A 12,132-nucleotide genomic window follows, 5' to 3' on the forward strand; every position below is an offset into this window, starting at 1 on the left:
CCTTTATGAAACACATTGTTCTTCAGGCGACAGTCATTCAATTAGGTCACTCCTGTCTGTCCAACAATGCATCACCAACGTCTCGTCAAGGATAGAAAATCCATTATGATAGACACTGCTGAGGCATAATTTTCTAATTTTCTAATTTTAAAATACATTGGGGTCTTTTGCCGTTTAGTCTTATACATCTAGTGAAGCACTGCATTATTGCTGAAAGTAATGATCATCAATGAGAAAACATCCTCTTTAATCCATTACTTTTACATATTTTTAAACTGAATTTACAAGATGCATTTTATGCATTCTGAGAACTTGATGTATGACGTTACACTAATGATCATCATCCTCAGCACCATCACCATCACACTTATGACTGCCGAAGCAACCCTGAGCTCCTGTCTGTGTGACGTCAGCGGGACCGAGCCAACCACAGCCAGCGTCATTTGCGCACAAGAAGATCCATACGACGGTGGTGCTCGCTCGTGGCTCGAGTGAGATATTCAATGCTTGTGACAGTCCACGCGAGCCTCAATTTTCTTTACTTGGATCCGCTTTGATGTTCTTAGATTAATGAATGGTGTGGAGATGCTTTGGAGGAATATGCCGGTGCGCAAAGGGAGTCTTCATCCTTCTCCTCGCATAGTGGACACTGGATATATCGCCGGAGCACCAGGGGCTCCCAGGATAATTCATCTCGGAAGTTATGGTATTCAAATGATTCTGTACTTTACCCTCAGTGAAGCCTTATAGATGCTATTTCTCTGCGCGACTTCATGGATTCGGCTCACTGAGGACCATCTGAAGAACAGGCATGGCAGTGCCAACTATGGTGTTCTCTGACGTGGAAAGTTTTCTGGACTCGCATCCCGAGTTATTCGAGGACTACCTGAACAGAAAGGGGAAATATAGCACGGTGGAGAAATGGCTAAAGAATCACATGGCGAGCAAAAGTCTGGCGGCTGCAGCTCCCGCCCAGTCGAGAGAGGAGAAGGGCAACGCGTGTAGGGACAGCTGGGCCAGCCAACGCGACGGCCTGCAAAGGAGAGTCTCGCAGAAGGAGCTGCGCAAAACTTTTGCCAGATCAAAGGCCACGAATGTCAACAGGACGTACGACGAACATGTCAATTCACGGGCCCAGGAGCCCCTGACGAGCATGAGGAGGAGAGCTCTGCTGAGGAAAGCCAGCTCTCTGCCCCCGACCACTGCGCACATCCTGAGCGCACTGCTGGAGTCCAGAGTCAACATCCCCCAGTACCGGTCCACAGCCGTGGATTTCAAGTATTACCTCAAAGAACACAACGAAAGAGAGTTTTTCCTGGAGCTTGTGAAAGACATATCTAACGACTTGGATCTAACGAGTCTCAGCTATAAAATCCTTGTGTTTGTTTGTATTATGGTCGATGCAGACCGGTGCTCATTGTTTTTAGTGGAGGGAACGGGCAACAAGAAGACACTCGTGTCCAAATTCTTTGATGTGCACGAGGGTACCACTGTTTTACCCTCAATGAATTCAGATGAAGTTCAAGTGCCGTGGGGGAAAGGAATCATCGGATATGTGGCTGAACACGGAGAGACAGTGAACATGTCTGACGCGTATCAGGTGCCTGCTCCTCTTTCTGCATGCATGCGCGTGTGCGTCGGCATGAGAGAGAGAGAGAGAGAGAGAGAGAGAGAGAGAGAGAGAGAGAGAGAGAGAGAGAGAGAGAGAGAGAGAGAGAGAGAGAGAGAGAGAGAGAGAGAGAGAGAGAGAGAGAGAGAGAGAGAGAGAGAGAGAGAGACTCAGGCAGGAAGACACATCCTTTACTCTCAGTCATTTTATCTGATACGGTTAATTGATCATTAATGAACATTATGTAACCCAACACCAACGGCTTTAGTTAAATAGCTTCACAATAACATCTCTGAGCAATGAAAATAACTCAATTATAGGAGAGGTATCATTTTCTCCCTGTTGTTTTCGCAAATTTCCCTTTCTACTTTAATTTTAAGAAAGTAAGATGATACTAAATGATATTAAAGCTGCACAGACATCACATTGCTACATGATGCCCGGGCCTTTTTGTTGTAGTGTATAGAAGAAAAGTCTAAGAGCACTTGTTATTGTACACAAATGTGTACAGTAGACAAGAGTAATATGAATGTAGAGTTATGTTGCTTTAATATACATATACAGCTGACCTCTTCAAGTCTGTCATATTGTTTTATAATAGAATTTGTGGTTTGGAAGACACAGACTCCTGATGAGTTGTGCATTTCACTGCACCATCATCTGAAAGTAAAAAGGGATTCTCGATTTGTTTTGCAAATAAGTTCTGACATTGTGTTTTAATTGCACGCTGTCCCTGTGGATTGCAGGATCGTCGGTTCAGAGATGAAATTGAAAAGCTGACAGGGTACAAAACCAAGTCACTCTTGTGCATGCCCATTCACAACAGTGATGGAGAGATCATTGGTGTTGCTCAGGCCATCAACAAGACTTCAAGTGGAGAACTCTTCACTGAAGATGATGAAAAGGTAATTTCACAATTATAGCCATGAGTTTAAATGCTGGGGGAAGGTAATGTTCTCTCATATCACAATTATGTGTCCCACTGCTTGCTTGGCATGTGCAGAAGAGATCAAGATAATTCTGTTGGCTTTTCTTCGTTTGATTCAAATGCTGTCTTGATTTACAACCATGTGTTACCATCTCAGGCCATATCAAAGGTTTTCTTTATGCACATGTAAAAGATACACTTCTATATTCTCAAAGAAACCCAACATATTACCACGTGGTTTTATGGCATCAGTTCAGGGAAACCTTTTTGTGGCCTGATGCTCAGCACTCTTAATTTAGTTTTGACCTCATTATTAGAATTGCTGATCTATTTTCTTTAGAGTTTGAACATCTGCCTTCACATCTGTCTTTTCCTCATGCAGCCTTTCTTAATATTTCACAAGCAACACATGTGTCTGATGAACAGGCTGCAATGGTCAAATGATCTGTTTCTTTCTGTGTCCAAGCTGAACTAATATTCATATATTCAAATTCCTCCAGCTCAGTATGACTTGTCGCACATTTGCATCAGTCTCAGTGTTCAGTGCTCAGTTTCTAGCTCTGTCGTAGTCTCTCAGAGTCATCACATTTTCCTGAAGCAGTATCTTCCAAAGGGCCAGGGCCCTGTCTTGGTGTCACCAACAAGAACAACTTTATATAAGCTGTTCGGAATGTAGTTGTCAGCGGTTTACCTTTCGTGTCTGTCTTTATTTTAGAGTCACCATTTAGATTTCCCAACTTACTGTATGTGATTTCAAAAAGGAGTTACCCTGGAAAAATAGGACTTGTGGCGGAGTTACGGCTATTTCAGCTGTTCCACTGGAGCTGCTCATTGGCCAACACGTCAGACGAGGTCTTCCAGGTGTAACTGCTATTAGTATTTTACCCCCGTGTGGATCGGCTCAGTCAGCAAACAGATCAGTCAAGTGGGCAGATACAGGCTATAATACGTCAAAGCAGTAGGTGGGGGTGTTACATCTCACACTAAATCCAGATGACCTTCTGTTTCTGAATGAATGTTTATTTTACTTATTACCATCGTCAGTGAGGCACGAGGATCACGTGTTTAGTCCATCAGCGCACATGAAACGAAGAGGCGGCGACGAGCCGACACACTGACTTGTTCTCTCATTGCAGCTGTGAGTCCCTGAAAGGGAGAAGAGATGAAACATGACATCCCATATCTAGCTGTGCTTTTGTTTTCAGGGTTCAATTTCACTGCAAAAGACTACCGTTATTTATTCATAGTATGTTTTTCTCCATTGGAGGGCTACTGTCAAAATGACATCCATTGTTCTTAATAGATGCATATTAGGAACTCTCTTTTTTTCTTTCTGATGTTTTGAGTTCCTTTCACATTGTATTAGCGTCACAGTAATGCTCAGGATGGCTACAGCTAAATTAATAATGAAATGCAATGCCAGCGTCAGAGAACACAGTAAGCTCCCTGTACAGCACAGCTGCATCTCTGCTTTTATGGAAGACCTAAGAAAATGTATCACACTTTTCAAAGCATGAGAGAATACCGCAATAGCAGATGCCATTAGAAACTATATTGTACCTTTGTTAGGACACATAATGTTCTCTATACACTGAAACAGGTTTATTAAACACATTATGGCTGACTTTAAATCGCACACTGCCTTAATTATGTTGTGTTGATACCCTCCAGGAAGGGAGTCCTTTGGGAAGCCATGCATAATTGTGTTGTCTCATTATCTTCTGTAGAGGAATATAGCTATTGACTTAATTTACGTGCACAAGCTGACCTCATCCTGCTATCTCTACATATTGCGTTATTATCTTGATTTAGCTTTTCTTTCTCTTTGCTTGACTCTTAAAACATTTTCCATGGAGTTTTTTCATGAATGCGAGTTCCCCCATGTAGCTTCCATTTGCCAATACAGTTTAGCATCTGTACAAGTCGATTGTCGATTGATAGCATTCTCAACTCACTGCTGTGCTCCCTCTGGCTGCCAAACTCTCCGTCAAATTGGCTTAAAGGAATACTGTAATAGCCACGTTCACACAATTTCCCAATGAAAATCTACTGCTAAAGAACAGAGAACACCATTTTTGCTCAGAGACAATTTCTTTAATACATTCCTGCAGGATTTCAGATCAGATCAAACGTAGACTGTGCATTATATCAAACTGGTTCCTTATATAGTTCTTTATATAACAGCAACATGTCACTAAAATCCACTTAAACAAAGAGGAAATAAAACAAACAAACAGTGAAAACAACATTTGCAAAATGATGCTTTTGCAAGATATGGGTAAATAATAAATGTGGATAACATACTGTACTGTAAAAAAACGGCAGACTTGGCTGCCCTGCCTCTCAAAGAGGATCAGGTTCAGGGGATGATGGGGGAGATTAAGGACTTGAATTGAACTCTACGCTGGCTACGTAATTGAACTGCAAGATTGAGTCCTTGTCCGTTACATCGACTTACTTACCATTGCATGCATTATGCATTTTTCATTTTCAAATCAGAGAGATTTGAGTAGGAACAATAAGAGGACCTAAAACTACATATCTATTTGTAGTTTTGTGAACTTGTACAAAACAACCTCAAAAGAGTCACTGTGGAAAGATTGATTGTATGAAATTTCTCGCATCTTTTATGACGACAAGAATATTTGTCTGAGAAGCAAAAAGTGTTGACAAAGACTTGATTCGTCTTGATGTTACTGCACTGATGCAACTTCCAGTGCTTCATTGTTGTGACCTTGCTCATGGCGTTGTTCCATGTACCAGCAATGTGTAGAACAAATTAATTATTCATAGGTAATAGTTATTGATTAGCCATTCTGGTGTGGTACAGTGTTTATTAGATGTGTTGTATTTGGGTTTTAAATTACAGCCAGTAAATTCAGTATATTATACCTGTTCAATTTGTAGGACATTTTACTTTGTAAATCGTATGGTTGCTTGAAGGGAGAAAACTAAATTATGAACTTTCCTTTATTACATACTATTCCTTTCACTGTTTATGTCGACAAAAACGATGCATACATATTTGATATCACCTTCAAAAGAAGCAATCATTGCTAAGTATATTTGCAAAACTATGGTACAGGCGAGGGAGTCCCACATGAGATAAGAGAGAATGGAGAGCTTTGAACATTTCTTGGCACAACAACATTGACTTCTTGAATCTTACCACACATACAACGTGAACGCAGCAACAACTAGTTGCTATGAAGAGTGGGAAGCGGAAAGAAAGAAATCTGTTGGTTATGTAATTTCCTTTGGCTTGCCTCATCTTCCAGTTGTGGAAGCGGAAGTCCTTGACGTTAAAGGAACTGACTGTCCCTGAGGCCTCGGCCAGTTAGTTTCGTGATTAAACCACTTTTCACTGGTCAATCCACGGGTCTCTAGACAGAAACGTCTTGTTTGTAATGCAACCTTGTATAATGGCCTGCCTGACAGAACGTAATTAGAGAGAGCCGAGCTTTTCTTAGGTTTGCCTGTAGATCCATAGCCAGATACCCACAGTCCTGCTCACTAATGAATCTGCTCCTGCTGGGACTATTGATGGCCACCACCTTTCTGGAAGATCATTATTAGAGAATTTCATAGGCCGGCTGGCAAAGCATTACGTACGAGCGCATTGCTCATCATCTGTTTCCTATGTCTGAAAACAATCGCACGAGGCGCTTCATGATGTATAATGACTGTATGACGTGCATAAAGTGACTCATTATCACGACAGATTATTATCACATTATCAGTGTGATGTGCCAGAGCATGATCTTTTTGTTTTGTTTCATATTGATTGATTGAATTTATTTGATGATTAAACATGAATTACTTCAAACATATAACTATAAATCAGTTTTAACAATCAGTGAGGATGTCCTCCAAAATCCAACGCACACCATAAAAGCAGTTGAACACACAAATTCAACAGAAGAATGATAGCTTGCATATTTCAAGCTTTATAAGATCGGGCAATTAAAGATTTGTAGCATGATTTATGTGTAAAAACTCCACTAGTGTATGCATATGTTGCCTCATTCTTAAGTCTCTTATTAGTATTAACCATTTACACTTGCTACAGTCAAAGTGCTCTTTAAATTCAGATGGCCATACTACCATTAAAAAAAAAAGGCATACATTAAACATGTATAGTCAATCCAGGAGAGCTGAGAAATTATAGCAATTAGAGCCGGGTTCCTCAACCTTTTCCAGCCTGCGAGGCCGTTTTTAGGTCTACAATTATCATGACCCCAGCAATTAGTCCTGTTAAGTTGTCATGCGATCAATTGTTACTGAAGAAGCTCCAAAAGTATTACACTGAAATAGGAATATACATATTAAACATATGTTTTATATATCTCACGAAAACATATCGAACAGATAAATAGCCAATTTGAGCAAATTCATTTCTTGCATTAGACGTCTCTCAACTCAAAGGTTGTGAACTTGAGGATTACCTTTTCTTTGAGTAAAGGCTCACGCTTCCCATGTTCATTTGTGGCTGATGAGTAAGCAATGGATTATCTTTTCTAAAAGGTGAAAGAGATATCCCTGTATCAGTGGCCACAGCTGAGTAACTTCCCATTCATGTATTGTTGTGGTGTCTCTCCCCCCCGGTCGAACTGAAGGCTGGTCAATATTAGTGGATTTGTTGTACTCATTGTATTGTTTACACAGCAGCCAGATGCAAAAGATTGATAACTAAATAAATAGGCAGAGTAAGGAAGCACCCAACCTAAATTCTATTGATTCCATGTTACGGTGTGAGTGTCTCTCAGATAAGGCTAATTGTAGTTTTTCAACCTATGTATTCACATCGCAGCCATCTTAACAGTGTGCGGTTGCAGACACTTCTCTGCATCCTACATATTGATGTCCATAATTAATCAACAGTGGTGATGAAAAAAATAAATGTGCAATTCCAAACTAGGAAGACATTGATTCGATTTCAATTTATATTACATAAAGTAATTAGGCCACACCTAGTGATTACATTATTTATGTGAAGAAAAATATGAACGGAATAAGGAATTTATGTTATCAGCCCAAGGCACCGCACGGCTGACTATTCAGTCAAGTAGTCAAATGTCAGTTGAATTGATTTATTTGTCCTAGCAAGTAATGATGCCATTGAAAGGCCATTTATTATTTGCTCTAATTTGAAAGCTACGTTTTTCTTGCATGAACATATTACTCACTCAAATATTTTCTTATTATTTGCTTTCTTATACAAAATAAATGTTAACAACATAGATGTCCTGCAGACTTTTATTTAGGTGTTTACATTTTGTGTTTCTCTGGAAATAACATTGTGTGTATCCTTGAGCTCTCTCAAATGTGTTGAATGCAGTTCCCTCCTCATAACATATTCCATAAATCATGATAAATTGACCAGCCTTCTTCTTCTTCTTCTTCTTCTTGGTGGCGCTGCCATCTGTAGATGAGTAGAGTGAAAACATTGCAGAACTGTATATTGCGGTATACCCACGTGCACAATACAGACAAAGTGGAGATCACATGGTAATTTAGAGATGTCTCGAAGATGTTTGTAAAATAAAAGTCTGTTCAATATGTCCACAGGTGCTGCAGATGTACCTGCCTTTCTGTGGTATTGCCATCACCAATGCCCAACTCTTCGCAGCCTCAAGGAAGGAGTATGACAGGAGTCGGGTAAGGAGAATAAACTCGCATCCCTGGGATCAGCATTACTTCCTCCCCCCTGATGCTGACACTGAGGCTGACTATCGATCAGCAGCCCACTTGCTGCCACTGCAGTGGGAATCACAGCGCGGCATGCAGTCCTGCATGGGCATTTTCTCTGGATCTATAGTGGGGGATGGGCTGAAGTAATGTTAACAGATGCAATAATTCATGTCACACATTGATCTGCGACGAAAGAGAATATAATGAGAATACAGCTCAGTGAATGCTTGTGTATGAAATTGGATTGTCACTACCTTAGATAAAGGGTCTAGTGTATCTTCATCGTGTTGGTTTATGGTTTAAGGATAACAACAACTGCAACAACAACAACATTAATAATGATACTCGTGCTCGAACAGCTTATCATGGGAAAGCATTTTTTTGTATGTTCCGATTGCTTGGAATGATGGCAGTGGTGTCTTTTCTGTCGCTGGTGTTTAGGCCCTGTTGCAGGTGGTCAATGACCTGTTTGAAGAGCAGACTGACCTGGAAAAGATTGTCAGGAAGATCATGCACCGTGCCCAGACGTTGCTTAAGTGCGAGCGCTGCTCTGTTCAGTTGCTGGAGGACATTGCGTCACCGGTACGATTGTTTTTCCTCTGCTGTGTGGATATGTCTGTATATTTGTGAATGTGCGTGTTTTACCACTGAGCACTGTGTACCTCCATGCAATTCTTCCAAATGCTCAGGCCATTTCTTCCACTCCCCAAACGTCCAGGTGGTGAAGTTCACCAAGTCGTTTGAGCTGCTGTCGCCTAAGTGTAGTGCTGACATTGAAAGCAGGTATGTATGATGTTTCAGTGTGAACATCTCCTCTGATCCTCAATAATGAAAAACATAGCTTTGTCTTCCTTTTTCACATTTACTCATCCCAGTAACCTCTTTTAATTTAATAGTCTAATAATTTTGAGTCTTGTTTGAATCTGTAAAAGCTCCCATCAAGGACAAAGAGGGAAGTATACAAATTGAATATTTTTAGAGCTGGGGGAGTAATATGCCGATGCTGAATACAAGGCATACTGTAGGAGCCTTACTTAATTGGGTTTTGCTGCTTCTCTCCACTGCTAGGGATGGCTGAATGGAGAAAGAGAGGCTTAATATTGTGTGGGATGTTTATGGATGAAAAATAACGCTGAAAGGAAGACAAATTATTCCCCAAGTCCTGCACTTGCCATAACTGATATGTTCAGGTCAAGGCGATTTTAATCACCGCAACATTAATAAATAAAAAAAGATCCACACAAGAAATGACAGTTAGAAAGTCGTTGTAATTAAATACAAATCGAAGTCACCTGTTTAATCACACGTTAAATACATAGCCAGTTGGTGATTTTAAGCAATACAACTACACATTTCAAACCAAGCTGAAAGGACAAAAAATCCAGCATCTATTTGAAGATACTAGGGTTCCTAAAGGTTGACATTTGAACAACAAAGGCTGCTGTGCAAGATTCATGTGTGCAATTAAGTGAATACATTTAGTGTCAGAAGGCGAGCGTACTGTAGGATTTCTAATGTGCCTTACAATCCCCAGCCGCCCCCATGAGGAGGATCATTGTGAGCGAGTGTTTAATGCTGCTAGTGTGTCTGTGGCAGATAAATGACAGATGTGAGACAGGGGAGAGACAGAGACAATAGAGAGAAAGAATGGAAAGGTACATACTGTAAGGCATCTTGCCATCACACCCATGAGGGTTATTCCCTGCCACACACACACACACACACACACACACACAGCTGTATCACTAAATCAAAGGGATTCAAAAGATTAGACAGAAGTGTCCCTGCATCTTTATTCTAGTCTAGAAAGACTAAATGAGCCACACTGAACATTTACCATGTTACGCTTGGGAAAGTAAAAAAGTCAGCGACCGCACACTGCAGTAAACGTGAATGGGCGGTCTATGCAGGTGTTTCTGTGGCAGAGTGTGGGGGCGTTTGGCAAAGAGGAAGACAATCACACAATTAACTTTTCATTACTTCATAAGCTGCGGGAGAAGCTTACTGATATCTACTGTATGAGAGGTTCATTAAATGCAAGTCAATGTAAAACAGGGTCCACAAGGAGAAACACGAAAAGGCCCTTTGCAAGCTAGTAGTTCAGGTGTGAAAGAGAATACAATATTTTTTAATTCAGTACAAACGTGTATTTCTTATTCTTATGAGAACCAAGTTATCAGCGAAAGGATTATGTTTGAGAATCAAACCTCTCCTGAGGAACAAAAGGCAAGGTGTTCTGCTCCTTTTGTAATCCTGCCGTCTTATTTTCTGACCCTAGTTTCAAAGACAGTATGGAGAAATCGTCTTACTCTGACTGGCTCATCAACAACAGCATCGCAGAGCTGGTGGCATCCACAGGACTCCCCGTGAACATCAGCGATGCCTATCAGGATCCTCGCTTTGATGCGGAGGTAAAAACACAATAACACACAACACTATTTCAACCAGCATTACAGACAAACCTGTATGAACTATATGTCAATTATCACTCAGGTTATAGTATTTCAATCAAAACTAGACTTTGTTTTTATGCTGTTTCACCGCTCATCCAAGAAGCATCTTCAGCATTTTAATACTCGATTTTCTCACACGCCTTAACGCTCAACGAAAATACAGAGAACAGTCTAATTCAGCTGTATCCTCATCACTTCCCAAACACATGCATCTGTGCTAAAAACCTTAATGTTTAAAACAATTTGAATTGCGCACCACAAGCACGCAACTGTTTATGCACAAGTGTTTTAAATCGTAAGGTTTTCGCAAAGATGCTCGTGTTTGGGAACTGCTGAGCATACGATTAGGTAAATGGGAATTGGATTATACGATGTAGTTTTGCGAGAGGCTGCAATTGGATGTCATCAGAAAAAGTGACATGTTGCTTCAAGAAGTAGTAATTGATGGGTGAATTATTCCTTCAATGGATGTAAAACCATTACATGATGACATGATTACATGATTGGCGACACACGGTCAGAGTTTATAAACTGCCCATTTTTCAATTTTGCAGCTGTTAATTGATCTCTACCGAATAAACGCCCTTTAACACCATGAGCATCACCTCTGCAGCTGTATAGAGCAAATCAGAGTCCCACAGCAGTCCGCTCTGCATCCAGCTGCAAGCAGCAAAAGTTTGACATGGTCAACCTTAAGCAACAGTGACAGAAAAATGGAAAATGTGTACAGGGCGGAAAAACTACCGGCAGATTTTCACTGAAATGAATAGAAAACTTGCTGCTTCTCGCTTTTTAAGGGCTTTAAGGGTTCTAATACTTCCTTGTTTGTCCCTCGATTAGAGGTGAGGCACATGAATACTCTATCTAGTGATGAAAATATAATGTAATACTTGAGAGCTGGGTATCGTTTTAAATCTTCCAATACAAGGGCTTACACTGCTATACTTTCCATAGTAAAACCTTACTTTGAAGAATATAAACATATGTTTTGTCTGTGTATCGGTGCTTAATGCTCGAGAAGCAGTAGGAGCAGTTTATTCAGAATAAATACAGTTGAAAATTGTATAATCTAATTATATAATTAGCAGATCAAAGAGTAAGTAAACAAGTATTAAATATGTTTTTGGAGCTGTGCTGTAGGAAATGTTTTATGCAGATGGATGGTAATCCTCATTTCCCACTATTTCTTCTGTTTTTAGGCAGACCAGTTCTCAGACTTCCACATCCGCTCTGTGCTGTGTGTTCCCATATGGAACAGCAACCACCAAATCATTGGTAAGTTAACAAAAGGGAGCTTCCCTTTCTATTAAGCATATTTAATCTATGTACTTAAATTATTTAATTGTATGTATCAATTCTAAAACATATGTATACTGTATATATTTGATCTTTGCTAATGTTTATGAAAAGGTATCAACGTCTGACTCGACACTATAGGTATATAAGGACAC

The 12,132-nt window shown here is 40.3% G+C and overlaps 1 protein-coding gene across 2 annotated transcripts in view; it reads left to right on the forward strand.

The window, feature by feature from the left end:
• The first annotated feature begins 811 nt into the window (after positions 1–811).
• The window catches only part of pde11a (phosphodiesterase 11a), a 32,346-nt gene continuing 21,025 nt past the window's right edge, over positions 812–12,132 (forward strand). The window contains exons 1-8 of one of the 2 annotated variants that reach the window (XM_056433202.1): positions 812–975; positions 1,006–1,600; positions 2,356–2,514; positions 8,106–8,195; positions 8,670–8,810; positions 8,947–9,011; positions 10,507–10,639; positions 11,881–11,956. In XM_056433202.1, coding sequence (XP_056289177.1) covers positions 812–975; positions 1,006–1,600; positions 2,356–2,514; positions 8,106–8,195; positions 8,670–8,810; positions 8,947–9,011; positions 10,507–10,639; positions 11,881–11,956 — 1,423 coding nt within the window. Of the gene's footprint in view, positions 1,601–2,355; positions 2,515–8,105; positions 8,196–8,669; positions 8,811–8,946; positions 9,012–10,506; positions 10,640–11,880; positions 11,957–12,132 lie in introns of both variants that reach the window. The other variant, XM_056433195.1, reaches the window with a different exon arrangement.

Source organism: Pseudoliparis swirei, chromosome 2, assembly GCF_029220125.1.
Source record: "Pseudoliparis swirei isolate HS2019 ecotype Mariana Trench chromosome 2, NWPU_hadal_v1, whole genome shotgun sequence".
Lineage (NCBI taxonomy): Eukaryota > Metazoa > Chordata > Actinopteri > Perciformes > Liparidae > Pseudoliparis > Pseudoliparis swirei.